Genomic DNA, 14,616 nt, shown 5'->3' on the forward strand with positions numbered 1-14,616 from the left:
GCATAAAGGTTAAGGGGTTAAGCAGGACACTTTTTAGGTGTATCATAAGTAGCATAAGTATCCCCAAACATTGAAAAAATGATTTCTTCAATTAATTGTCGATGGATTTAAGCTCTGCCGATGGAATGCATGCATCTAAATTAAGTTTTTGCTTTCTTATTTTATGCCAACTAGCAAGAAAAGAATTGTCTACTTTCCAATGTTATATGGTAAATCCTGTCACCTATACGTGGGTGACGTGGCAGTGAAAGTGTTACGCAGGGCACTTTAGATGTATAATGAGTAGCATAAGTATCCCCAATCATTGAAAAAATGATTTCTTCAATTAATTATGGATAGAATTAAGCTGTCTCAATAGAATGGATGCATCTAAATTAAGTTTTTGCTCTTTTATTTTATGCCAACTAGCAAGAGAAGAATTACCCATTTTCCAACGTTATACTGTAAATCCTGTCACCCATATGTGGGTAACGTGGCAGTGAACATGTTAAGCAAGGCACTTTTTAGGTGTATCATAAGTAGCATAAGTATCCCCAAACATTGGAAAAATTATTTCTTCAAGTGTCAATGGATTTGAGTTGTTCCGATGGAATGGATGTATTTAAATTAAGTTTTTGCTTTCTTATTTTATGGTAACTACCAAGAAAACAATTGTCCACTTTCCAAATGTTATATGGTGAATCCTGTCGCCCATATGTGGGTGATGTAACAGTGAAAGTGTTAACCCCTTAACGCTCCCATTTTTTGGGTTAACCAAGAATGATCAGTTTTCTTTATTGGATTTGCTTCTAAAAATGTAGTTTTTGTTACATACAATGTTGTATCCAACGTATAATTTTAAAGGAAACAAATATTATCATTCTTTAAACCATTAGATTAAACAAATATCGTTTTTCAAAGCAGTCAGACTTGGGCATAAAGGTTAAGGGGTTAAGCAGGGCATTTTTTAGGTGTATCATAAATAGCATAAGTATCCCCAAACATTGAAAACATGATTTCTTCAATTAATTGTCGATGGATGTAAGCTCTGTCGATGGAATGCATGCATCTAAATTAAGTTTTTGCTTTCTTATTTTATGTCAAGTAGCAAGAAAAGAATTGCCTACTTTCCAACGTTATATGGTAAATCCTGTCACCCATATATGAGTGATGTGGCTGTGAAAGTGTTACGCAGGGTACTTTTTAGATGTATCTGAAGTAGCATAAGTATCCCCAAACATTGGAAAAATTATTTCTTCAATTATTGATGGATTTGAGCTGTTCCGATGGAATGCATGCATCTAAATTAAGTTTTTGCTTTCTTATTTTATGGCAACTAGCAAGAAAACAATTGTCCACTTTTCTAATGTTATATGGTGAATTCTATCACTTATATGTGGGTGACGTGGCAGTGAAAGTGTTACGCAGGACACTTTAGATGTATAATGAGTAGCATACGAATCCCCAAACATTGGAAAGATGATTTCTTCAATTAATTATGGATGGAATTAAGCTGTCTCAATGGAATGGATGCATCTAAATTAAGTTTTTGCTCTTTTATTTTATGCCAACTAGTAAAAAAACAATTGCCCACTTTTCTAACGTTATATGGTAAATCCTGTCACCCATATGTGGTTGACGTAGCAGTGAAAGTATTAAGCAGGGCAGTTTTTAGATGTATAATAAGTAGCATAAGTATCCCCAAACATTGGAAAGATGATTTCTTCAATTAATTGATGGATGTAAACTCTGTCGATGGAATGGATGTATCTAAATTAAGTTTTTGCTCTTGTATTCTATGCCAACTAGCAAGAAAACAATTGTCCACTTTTCTAGCGTTATATGGTAAATCCTGTCACCCATATGTGGTTAACGTGGCAGTGAAAGTATTAAGCAGGACAGTTTTTAGATGTATCATAAATAGCATAAGTATCCCCAAACATTGGAAATCTGATTTCTTCAATTATTGATGGATTTGAGCTGTTCCGATGGAATGCATGCATCTAAATTAAGTTTTTGCTTTCTTATTTTATGCCAACTAGCAAGAAAACAATTGTCCACTTTTCTAGCGTTATATGGTAAATCCTGTCACCTATATGTAGGTGACGTGGCAGTGAAAGTGTTACGCAGAGCACTTTAGATGTATAATGAGTAGCATAAGTATCCCCAAACATTGGAAAAAGTATTTCTTCAATTATCAATGGATTTGAGTTGTTCCGATGGGATGGATGTATTTAAATTAAGTTTTTGCTTTCTTATTTTATGGTAACTACCAAGAAAACAATTGTCCACTTTTCTAATGTTATATTGTGAATCCTGTCACCCATATGTGGGTGACGTGGCAGTGAAAGTGTTAACCCCTTAACGCTCATATTTTTTGGGTTAACCAAGAATGATCAGTTTTCTTTATTGGATTTGCTTCTAAAAATGCAGTTTTTGTTACTTACAATGTTGTATCCAACGTATAATTTTAAAGGAAACAAATATTATCATCCCTTAAACCATTAGATTAAACAAATATCGTTTTTCAAAGCAGTCAGACTCAGGCATAAAGGTTAAGGGGTTAAGCAGGACACTTTTTAGGTGTATCATAAGTAGCATAAGTATCCCCAAACATTGAAAAAATGATTTCTTCAATTAATTGTCGATGGATTTAAGCTCTGCCGATGGAATGCATGCATCTAAATTAAGTTTTTGCTTTCTTATTTTATGCCAACTAGCAAGAAAAGAATTGTCTACTTTCCAATGTTATATGGTAAATCCTGTCACCTATACGTGGGTGACGTGGCAGTGAAAGTGTTACGCAGGGCACTTTAGATGTATAATGAGTAGCATAAGTATCCCCAATCATTGAAAAAATGATTTCTTCAATTAATTATGGATAGAATTAAGCTGTCTCAATAGAATGGATGCATCTAAATTAAGTTTTTGCTCTTTTATTTTATGCCAACTAGCAAGAGAAGAATTACCCATTTTCCAACGTTATACTGTAAATCCTGTCACCCATATGTGGGTAACGTGGCAGTGAACATGTTAAGCAAGGCACTTTTTAGGTGTATCATAAGTAGCATAAGTATCCCCAAACATTGGAAAAATTATTTCTTCAAGTGTCAATGGATTTGAGTTGTTCCGATGGAATGGATGTATTTAAATTAAGTTTTTGCTTTCTTATTTTATGGTAACTACCAAGAAAACAATTGTCCACTTTCCAAATGTTATATGGTGAATCCTGTCGCCCATATGTGGGTGATGTAACAGTGAAAGTGTTAACCCCTTAACGCTCCCATTTTTTGGGTTAACCAAGAATGATCAGTTTTCTTTATTGGATTTGCTTCTAAAAATGTAGTTTTTGTTACATACAATGTTGTATCCAACGTATAATTTTAAAGGAAACAAATATTATCATTCTTTAAACCATTAGATTAAACAAATATCGTTTTTCAAAGCAGTCAGACTTGGGCATAAAGGTTAAGGGGTTAAGCAGGGCATTTTTTAGGTGTATCATAAATAGCATAAGTATCCCCAAACATTGAAAACATGATTTCTTCAATTAATTGTCGATGGATGTAAGCTCTGTCGATGGAATGCATGCATCTAAATTAAGTTTTTGCTTTCTTATTTTATGTCAAGTAGCAAGAAAAGAATTGCCTACTTTCCAACGTTATATGGTAAATCCTGTCACCCATATATGAGTGATGTGGCTGTGAAAGTGTTACGCAGGGTACTTTTTAGATGTATCTGAAGTAGCATAAGTATCCCCAAACATTGGAAAAATTATTTCTTCAATTATTGATGGATTTGAGCTGTTCCGATGGAATGCATGCATCTAAATTAAGTTTTTGCTTTCTTATTTTATGCCAACTAGCAAGAAAACAATTGTCCACTTTTCTAACGTTATATGGTAAATCCTGTCACCCATATGTGGGTGACGTAGCAGTGAAAATGTTAAGCAGAGCACTTTAGATGCATAATGAGTAGCATACGTAACCCCAAACATTGGAAAGATAATTTCTTCAATTAATTGTCGATGGAATTAAGCTCTGTCGATGGAATACATGCATCTAAACTAAGTTTTTCCTCTTTTATTTTGTGCCAACTAGCAAGAAAACAATTGCTCACTTTCCAACGTTATACAATAAAACCTGTCACCCATATGTGGGTGACGTAGCAGTGAAAGTGTTACGCAGAGCACTTTAGATGTATCATAAGTAGTATAAGTATCCCCAAACATTGAAAAAATGATTTCTTCAATTAATTATCGATGGATTTGAGCTCTGCCGATGGAATGCATGCATCTAAATTAAGTTTCTGCTCTTTTATTTCATGCCAACTAGCAAGAAAAGAATTGTCCACTTTCCAACGTTACACGGTGAATGGTCACCCCTGTAAAAATGGCACTGTTTGTCAGCGTAACGAGGTAGCTGGCTTCTGGTCCTGCGAAACCGAAGAAAGCGAATACGGTAGCTGGGATTACTGTTGCGACTCTAACCATCGATGCGGCTTTTCAGCGGGATATCATTATCCTTGGTACAGTAACAACCTAACTATCTTTCAGATTTGATCCTTATGAGGTTTTTCATTTAAAAAATACTGTTTCATGAATTTCAGATCCAACAGAGTCGAATCTTGCATTGTTTCCCCAATATTAGTGAAATTTATATTTTTCAGGTGTTACGTAGGCTCCAACGATGATCAATGGAGACCTTGCAGCGAAACTTATTATCCCTATTTACCCAAGGATCATGCGGTGTATAGACAATCGCCAACATATTCAGGGCGCCATTGGCCAGTCATGTACCTTCACGAAACGTTGCCACCAAACTGCACTGACAACAGTCACAATTCAAATCATTTGAATCGACAATTTTCATAGCGAAAGATGAACCAATACTTCAATTTTGTATCGCAAAGAGAATTTTAAATCGAGTACTAACAAATATCACTAACAAACTTCCTTCTGGACAGGAACGATATTTTTCTATTATTATAGTAACAGATTATAAATAAAACTGTACAAACTAATAATGTTTTGACACAGGATCGATAAATTCTTCCTACTTTCCTTTACTCTTGATACACGAAAGGATCTTTGATCTCAAGTTTTTATTGATTTCATTTCTTTTGCACAGTAACTAAATCTTAACGTAGTAGGTGAGCAAATGAAACTTTTTTCATCGATACTTTCATATGTTTTGATCGTTCTGTGTTGTAAAGAATCGTAGAATATTATCACGGAAGACTGGAAACGACAAATTGGCTACAAAGCTCAGGATTGCATTAAAATGACAATGCATTAATTTATACATTTGAATTTTAGAAATACTTCTGCTTTTATATATTTCTTTAAAGCTATAAAACAATTGTTATGCTACAATCGATACATCTTTCCTTGCATTGTGCTCTTTGGAAGATATCTACTGTATAAAACCAGTTATCAAGTAACTGAAAATTAATGCATTTTAGAAAATTTACCCTTCATCATGCATCTGTATTTTTATTTTTGTAAACAGAGTATTTAAAAAGTATAACTGCAATTCTCAATTTAGTTTACACTACATGTTCTTTTGTTATAAGCATTGAATATTCTGTTATTAACACTAGATTGCCTTTGACTGCTTTTCAATTTCAATTAGAAAAACAATTATGTATATAATGACACAGTTTCAATTTTATAACAAAACAAAATTTGGAGTTGATACGACGGACCGAATGGCCAGAAAATATACAGTAAAATCTAGTTCTCGTAGATGGCCCCTCCAAATATTTCTCAATATTTTAGATTCGGCTGCTATAAATGCTCGGATCCTTTACAAACAAACAACAGGAATACAAATACAACAAAAACAGTTCTCGTTTCAATTAGTAGAACAGCTTTCCACCGATTACAGAGCTGCAAGACAGAAAAATTCATCGGAACATGAAGACCCGCAACATCATCAAATACAACGTATTCTAACAGACGAAAAATTTGTCAAGTACGACTTTGCCACAACAAAACAAATAATATATGTGAAAAATGTAAAAGTATGTTTGCGGAAGATGTACACATAAAAAGATTTCCACTTTCATTTGCTTAAAATGTACAAACAATAATGCATAAATTATTTTCTTTTCCAAATGAAGTAAATTTTTTTTATTTTTAATACCTACTAATAACTTGTTGTATGACTGTAGATAATATAAAAAATATCAAAAATTAATTTTAAACAAATTTATTTACACATTATTCTTTCGCAATGCAGTCATTTTGACTGCTTTTGGACAATATAGGTATATACTAAGTTTCAGTCACAACAAATTAATCGTTGTGGAGTACGTAATCGCGTCGCTCGCGCTTTAAAGCTAGTAACGAAAGAAACCTCCGTCCAGGTGGCGCACGCGTCGACATTCGCCGACTGAGACGACGCAAGATTTATTTTGGTTTAGAAATTAGTGTACTACAGTGAAAAGCAGAGGTGCAAGGCCGTGCTTTTTCGCAGCACTTGCTCGGGACTCAATTTTTAAGTACTTGCTTATCGGAGATCAAGAACTGAAAGAATGACCCGTACGTTTCAACTATTTTCTTATTGCAACGTTTGAGGCAGTTACGATCTAATTAAGTAAATTTAGAACAGCGTATTAATATTTCACGTCTGCCATTTGTCTGTTAAATAACTTTCGGGTCAAAGACTCGACACTTGACTGTATTTTTTTCTCAGAAATTATGCTTTTATTGATTATTTATACCACTAACTCGATATATTCGCGTGTGTACGAAAGTGACCGTATTCGTGATAACTCGCGATGACAATTCGAACCTTTTGTTTCTCGTTATTCCCTATTTAAAATATTTACCCTTTACTTTATCTTTTGTTTTCAGATCCGTAGTTGTTTATCGAACTGTCATATTCTTAAGATTTCTTTGTCAGTGTTTTTATGGCAGACGTGAAATCTCGTAATTGGTATTGCAATGTCATTTTTGTTTGTTCGAACTGTGACGTTCGAAATTCCTTTTTATGATATAGAATACTAATCGTAATCACGTTTTGAGACTCCTCGATCATATTTTGAATTGTTAAAAATGACATTTTACTGATTATATTTGAACAGTTCCGTTTATACAAAGAAAACTGCATATTTAAGTTTCATATTTTCGTCTCAAGGTCTAATTAGACTTCGAGCAAATTTTGCCACCATAAGTAGCATCTTTTACATAATTCTATATTTTTACGTGTTTTACAATTGTAATTTGTTGTATGTAACAAGTTTGGATAATTTTTTATATTATTTGAATACAATCTTGTAAATTGCAACTTTTACTTTCGAGTTTTGGTGGCAATTTTATTGGTTAGAATAATTTAACCCTTTTTGTTTACATGTACAGTCAGTCCCACAAGTATTCGTAACCTCATTCCTTGTAAGAGAAATTTGTTCAAATCAAGGGATGCATTTGAAATTTTGCAATAAACTTTTTGCTATAAATGATCACAGGTATAAAGTTTATTTATACCAAATTATAACGAAATTGATTAACTAATAACAAAAATATATTGATTTTACTATTGCGTAGTACGTAAAACAGTCAACGAAAGTATTCGTACCATTTTTAGCAAAGTCTGTTTTCTTTCGTTTCGAATGCCATTTCACGTTGAAAATAATTTCCATGGATCATAGTCGGTTGAGCAAACGCTAATAAAGTAGTCTATTGCATCAAAATAACATGAATAATTAGAAATGAGTCGAAAGAAGTCCGAGACTGCTCTAGAAGAACGTAAAATAGTTTTTAAATTACTCCAAGGGGGCAAAAGTTATGTTGAGATAGGGAAAATAATCTACAGAAGTAAATCGACTATCCAATTTATCATTAAACGGATAAAAGCAAGCGATAGTTTGTTAAATAACGAACTGGAAGACCAAAGATTTTAACCGTTCGAGAAAGAAAAGCTATAATACGTCAAGTACAACAAACTCTTCAACTTGGTGCACCTAAGTTAGCTATAATGCGTAACGATATGTTTATTAAAAAAGTTTCTGTTGAAACTTGTGCGAAGAATATTGAAAGATGAAAATTTTCATGGTCGAACACCCTTCGTTAGTAAAATTAACAAAATAAAGAGATTAGCATTTGCAAAGGAGTGCAGAAGTCAAAGTAATACCTTTTGGAAAGTTATTTTCTCAGACGAGTCGAAATTTAATATTTTTGGATGTGACGAAGGAGAAAGCTTAATAAAGAACTAGAATTAAAGAATCTACAACCGACTGTAAAGCATGGTGGAGGCTCCGTGATGGTTTGGGCAATCTTGTCTTTATCGATGGAATTATGGATAAAATAAAGTATAAAAGTATACTCGAAGAAAGCAAGACTACTATTTCCAACACGACAGCGACACGAGCAACTCAGATTGTTCGTGAGTGGATACTTTACCACGTTCCTCATTTTGTACGTACACCTCAGAGTTCAGATACAAATAGAAAACTTATGGAGGGAAATAGATAAAAGACTACGCGAAATTTCCAATAGACAAATGCTAAAAGAAAAAATTGTGGAAGTTTGGAATAGTATTGAAACAAATATCACTTTAAAACTGGTAGAAAGTATGATAAATCGATTGAACGATGTAATAAGACATAAAGGTGGACACAATACTTGAAAATTAATACAAAGTAAAGAAGTTACCATAATATGCGAGTTTTTGACAAAATCTACACTGGTACGAATACTTTTGTGGACTGCTATTACTACGCAGAGTAAAATCAATATATTTTTATTATTAGTTAGTTAATTTCGTTATAATTTGGTATAAATAATCTTTATACATGTGTTCATTTATAGCAAAAAGTTTATTGCAAAATCTTACATGCATTGTTTGATTTCAATGCATTTCTCTTACAAGCAACGAGGATACGAATACTTATGAAACTGACTTCGCAATTCATATAATGCGTATTTGTAAATATCTTAATTAATAGTGAAAGTGTTCGTTGACAGTGGCAAGCATAGTAATAATAAAATAGTTCCTTAGTTTTCCTTTTTGAAATTTCGAGGTCATAGATGTTTTTTAACATAGAATCATTTCTTTTCTATTTTGGTACTGTTCAATTATTTCAAATAAACTTGTACTGCTTCGATTTAATATGTATTTTTCTGTAACGCATATATTGTTATTACAATAAGTAAGAATATTGTATTTTATTTTTGTCTATTTCTTATATAGGTGGAAATCAGCGCGAATTAGCACGAGCCAAAAATATGAAAAAAACTGCAAAGAAATCAGCTGCTGAACAAGACAGTAACAAAGGTCTTTCGTTGGAACAGCGTAAAGCACGGTAACAATTAATACATAAATTTGTATGTAATAACACACTTTCAAATCCTTCTAAAGAATTATTAAAAATATATACCGAGTATTCAGTCACCCGTGAGAAAAATTTTAATGGGGGATTCTAGAGGCCAAAATAAGACGAAAATGAAGAATACCAATTTGTTGATTGAGGCTTCGTTAAAAAGTTATTAACGTTTAAAGTCGCGAGTCTTGTGAGTGAGAATCAGTATCACGCGCACACAGTTGTGCGCAGGTTGCTGTCTCACAGGCGAAACTATAAATGTTAATAACTTTTTAACGAAGCCTCAATCAACAAATTTGTATTCTTGATTTTCGTCTTATTTTGGCCTCTAGAATCCCCCATTAAAATTTTTCCCATGGGTGTACATACATGGTGTTCAGTCACCCGTGGGAAAAATTTTAATGGGAGATTCTAGAGGCTAAAATAAGACGAAAATGAAGAATACCAATTTGTTGATTGAGCCTTCGTTAAAAAGTTATTAACGTTTAAAGTTGCGAGTCTTGTGAGTGAGAACCAGTATCACGCGCACACAGTTGTGCGCAGGTTGCCTATCTACAGACGCAACTATAAACGTTAATAACTTTTTAACGAAGCCTCAATCAACAAATTAGTATTCTTGATTTTCGTCTTATTTTGGCCTCTAGAATCCCCCATTAAAATTTTTCCCATGGGTGTACATACATGGTGTTCAGTCATCCGTGGGAAAAATTTTAATAGGAGATTCTAGAGGCCAAAATAAGACGAAAATGAAGAATACTAATTTGTTGATGGAGGCTTCGTTAAAAAGTTATTAACGTTTAAAGTCGCGAGTCTTGTGAGTGAGAATCAGTATCACGCGCACACAGTTGTGCGCAGGTTGCTGTCTCACAGGCGAAACTATAAATGTTAATAACTTTTTAACGAAGCCTCAATCAACAAATTAATATTCTTGATTTTCGTCTTATTTTGGCCTCTAGAATCCCCCATTAAAATTTTTCCCATGGGTGTGCATACAGGGTGTTCAGTCACCCGTGGGAAAAATTTTAATGGGAGATTCTAGAGGCCAAAATAAGACGAAAATGAAGAATACCAATTTGTTGATTGAGGCTTCGTTAAAAAGTTATTAACGTTTAAAGTCGCGAGTCTTGTGAGTGAGAATCAGTATCACGCGCATGCGGCTGTGCGCAGGTTGCCTATCTACAGACGCAACTATAAACGTTAATAACTTTTTAACGAAGCCTCAATCAACAAATTGGTATTCTTCATTATCGTCTTATTTTGGCCAATAGAATCTCCCATTAAAATTTTTCCCTCAAAATTCATTGTGTTTAATAGCCAACCACAAAATTGTTATAATTTCCAGCTTTAGTTATAATTCTTAATTATAAATAAATTCTATTAAAAGTTTTGAATTTGAAGTTAATATTAGTTCTAGAAGATGGATATTTAAGATTTGGAATAACTATAAATTAAAAAATTATTAAACAAATATAATGGAAGTTAAAATTGCATGTTTTACACGCGTAAGGTACAAAATAAATACTTGAAATTACTTTTGTAATTATAGAGATGCGGAACGAATGAGAGAAAAACAACTCAAGAAGCAGCAAGACCAGGACAAAGTTAAACAATGTGCAAGATAATTTTGTCAATATGCCATGCAAATTCTTTGGCTGAATTCAGTATAAAACTTTGACAGTTGTGTTATTAAAATTCCTGATCATAAAGGCACCAAAGTTAAGCTTAATGTGAGTGCATAAAAGATTCATAGTGTTCTTGATCATAGAAAATATCTTCAGACTGCGTACCACAGAACTTAGTTAAAATAATCATGTTATTTACGTGTTGTTCACAGAAATAATAATAGTCATTGTGTATAAAATTATTGTTACCTAAACCTTAATGGTCAAAGAAAATGCGCATTTGACTTGTCCATCTAGATATAAGGAACTGAATTAAACATGAGGGTATTTGTAGTACTAATTTTCAATTTGTAAATTGAAGTTTTTAGTTATTTAATATGTCGTGTAAGAAGTAATTTTAACAAAGTACAGTATCAAAAAGGTATGTACCTTTGTTATATTGTTTGGCTCATAATAAATCGCTTAATTTTAAAATAGACATCGAATTTTCCTGCTTCATGGTACTCTGAAAGTAAAACTGCCACAATAGGACATGCATATTTGAGCTTAATAATTGGAAATGCCCATTGAGAGGTTAGGAAATATATTGTAAGCTATATTAGCTAGATAATCCACAGAATAATTATTCTGTTTCATTATAATTAAAGTCTAGTGTTTATTGTAAGCTTCTTTTCTTTATAGTAAGAGTAATATTATTGCTCATTAAATAAGGTGATCCCACATTACTGATCGAATTTTAATCAGTATTAATCAATTCTTCCGTTGTAACCAATGCATACGTTTAGATGCTATTTATCATAAAAATGTTAGAAACGTAATCACAAGTAATGAATAACCCGTTTTCAATTAAAGTGGGATTGTCGCTTCAATGTTAGTAAAATGCGACTTCCTCATTAATAATCATGTTGTACATTCACTGAAAATAGGGAATTTATTATTGTTTATTAAAAGTATCATTAGTATTATTATATGATATGATGTCTAGTTTATTACAATGTTGATTGAACGGAAAACTGTACATTGTGGCCTCTGGATCGCTGCAACGGCCACCAGGTGGCGGTAGCGCCCACTTTGGGACTCATTGGAGTAGGTCCATTTTTATGGGATTCTAGGCCCCATTACCATCTTCGTGTCATTCGCGACATTACCAACAGGTTACACAAATGAACACAAGAGGAAGTGAGACAGAAAATTAAATTACACAAACATTTCTAGCCACACATATTTTCGGTAAAGAATTTTTTTCTCGAAAGTACGTAGGATTTTGGAGGTATGTGTATTCACCGAAAATGATTGCAATTGACCCCTGCTATCGAAAATAATTTTTCCAAAGTGATTTGAAACTTTTCAATTTCGATGGAAAATTTAGGGCCCCCAGTCGATTTTCCTTAAAAATTCGTTTTTGATTTTTAGTAATTTTGTTTGGCGCTCTACAGAAAAGTTGTCTAATACTTTTTTGTAGGTACCCATGAGCTCTATTTCAGAAAAAAGTTTCATTGAAATATATTTATTATTGTAGGAGTTATGGCCGTTTGAAGATTGGACCATTTTTATGGAGTTTTTCTAATTTTATGGGGTCAAGGAATAACTTTTTCAATATTCTTAGAATTTCTAAATATTCTTCCCTAAAATACGCCTTATTTGCATTTTGAAACATTAAAATCGCCCAATCCGTTCAGGAGTTATGACGTTTTAAAGATTCACATGAAATTTCAGGGTACCATTTCTGGCTTCACATAATATTTTCGGTAAGGAATTTTTTTCTCCAAAGTGGGTAGGATTTCGAGGGTATGTCTATCGACCAAAAATGATTGTAAATGATCCCCCTAGTTAGAAATAATTTTTTCAGGACGATTTGAAAATTTTCATCTTTGCCGAAAAATTTGGGCACCTTGTCGAATTTTTTTCTCGAAAGTGGGTAGGATTTCGGGGGTATGTCTATTGACCAAAAATTATTGTAATTAACCCCTGCGATAGAAAATAATTTTTTTAGAGAAATTTCAAAATTTTTTTTTGCGTCGAAAAATTTAGGCATCTACGCCCTGTTGATTTTTCTTAAAACTTCGTTTTTCATTTTTAATAATTTTGTTTGGCGCTTTACAGAAAAGTTGTCTAATACTTTTTTGTAGGTACCCATGAGATCTACTTTAGAAAAAAGTTTCATTGAAATATATTCACTATTGTAGGAATTATGGCTGTTTGAAAATTGGACCATTTTTATGGGGTTTTCCTCATTTTTCGGGGTCAAGGATCAACTTTTCGATTATTTTTGGAATTTCTACATATTTTCTAGCAAAATACGCGTCGTTTGCTTTTTTAAACATTAAAATCGGTTAATCCGTTCAGGAGTTATGACATGTCAAATATTTACATGAAATTTCAGGGAATCAATTAGGGGTCAAGTATTAGATTTTCAATAAAGAATTTTTTTTCTCGAAAGTGCGTAGGATTTCGAAGGTATGTGTATTCACCAAAAATGACTGTAATGGAACCCTGCAACTAAAAATAATTTTTTTAGAACGTATTGAAAATTTTTTTTTTCGCCGAATTAAATTAAAAAATTTCAAATCGTTCTAAAAAAATTATTTTCTGTCGTGGGGGGCAATAACAATCATTTTTGATCATTACACATACCCTCGAAATCCCACGCAATTTCGAGAAAAAAATTCAGAAAGGAGGTCAAATTTTTCGACGGAATTAAAAAATTTCAAATAGTTCCAAAAAAATTATTTTTGGTTGTGGGGGGCAATAACAATCATTTTTGGTCATTACACATACCCTCGAAATTCCAGGCATTTTCGAGAAAAAAATTCGAATAGATTGGCAAATTTTTTGGCGAAATTGAAAAATTTCAAATCATTGTAGAAAAATTACTTTCGGTTGTGGGGGGCAATTGCAATCATTTTTAGTAATTACACATACCCTCGAAATCCTACGCATTTTCAAGAAATAAATTCTTTACCGAAAATCTAATTTGGCGCCTAAATCTTTCGACGAAAGAAAATAATTTTAAATTGTTCTAAAAAAATTATTTTCAGTTGCGGGGATCAATAACAATCATTTTTGGTCATTACACATACCCTCGAAATCCTACGCATTTTCGAGAAAAAAATTCGAATAGATTGACAAATTTTTTGGCGAAATTGAAAAATTTCAAATCATTGTAGAAAAATTACTTTCGGTTGTGGGGGGTAATTGCAATCATTTTTGATCATTACACATATCCCCGAAATCCTACGCATTTTCAAGAAATAAATTCTTTACCGAAAATCTAATTTGGCGCCTAAATCTTTCGACGAAAGAAAATAATTTTAAATTGTTCTAAAAAAATTATTTTCGGTTGCGGGGATTAATAACAATCATTTTTGGTCATTACACATACCCTCGAAATCCTACGCATTTTCGAGAAAAAAATTCGAATAGATTGACAAATTTGTTGGCGAAATTGAAAAATTTCAAATCATTGTAGAAAAATTACTTTCTGTTGTGGGGGGCAATTGCAATCATTTTTAGTAATTACACATACCCTCAAAATCCTACGCTCTTTCGAGAAATAAATTCGAATAGATTGACAAATTTTTCGACAGAATTAAAAAATTCCAAATCGTTCCAAAAAAATTATTTTTAGTTGCGTGGGCCAATTACAATCATTTTTGATGAATAGACATACCCCCAAAATCCTACGCAGTTT

The 14,616-nt window shown here is 32.7% G+C and overlaps 2 protein-coding genes across 6 annotated transcripts in view; both read left to right on the plus strand.

The window, feature by feature from the left end:
• Positions 1–5,004, plus strand: part of LOC143349443 (uncharacterized) — a 39,301-nt gene extending 34,297 nt beyond the window's left edge. For 4 of the 5 annotated variants that reach the window (XM_076780710.1, XM_076780712.1, XM_076780709.1 and 1 more), the window contains 2 exons: positions 4,314–4,506; positions 4,648–5,004. In XM_076780710.1, coding sequence (XP_076636825.1) covers positions 4,314–4,506; positions 4,648–4,852 — 398 coding nt within the window. In that variant the 3' untranslated portion in view covers positions 4,853–5,004. Of the gene's footprint in view, positions 1–174; positions 4,294–4,313; positions 4,507–4,647 lie in introns of those variants that run through there. The other variant, XM_076780711.1, reaches the window with a different exon arrangement.
• A 1,361-nt stretch (positions 5,005–6,365) lies between these two features.
• Positions 6,366–11,893, plus strand: LOC143349451 (putative SERF-like protein). The gene is made up of 3 exons (XM_076780723.1): positions 6,366–6,523; positions 9,174–9,285; positions 10,850–11,893. The coding sequence occupies exons 1-3, from the start codon at positions 6,517–6,519 to the stop codon at positions 10,923–10,925; spliced, it is 195 nt and encodes a 64-aa protein (XP_076636838.1). The 5' UTR covers positions 6,366–6,516; the 3' UTR covers positions 10,926–11,893.
• The last annotated feature ends 2,723 nt before the right edge of the window (positions 11,894–14,616 follow it).

Source organism: Colletes latitarsis, chromosome 13, assembly GCF_051014445.1.
Source record: "Colletes latitarsis isolate SP2378_abdomen chromosome 13, iyColLati1, whole genome shotgun sequence".
NCBI classification, from domain to species: domain Eukaryota; kingdom Metazoa; phylum Arthropoda; class Insecta; order Hymenoptera; family Colletidae; genus Colletes; species Colletes latitarsis.

What these genes read in the sequence shown, in the direction of transcription:
- LOC143349451 (XM_076780723.1), top strand. An exon ending in TTGGAACAGCGTAAAGCACG is followed by an intron (nt 9,286 to 10,849) that starts GTAACAATTAAT and finishes TTGTAATTATAG; the next exon opens with AGATGCGGAACGAATGAGAG.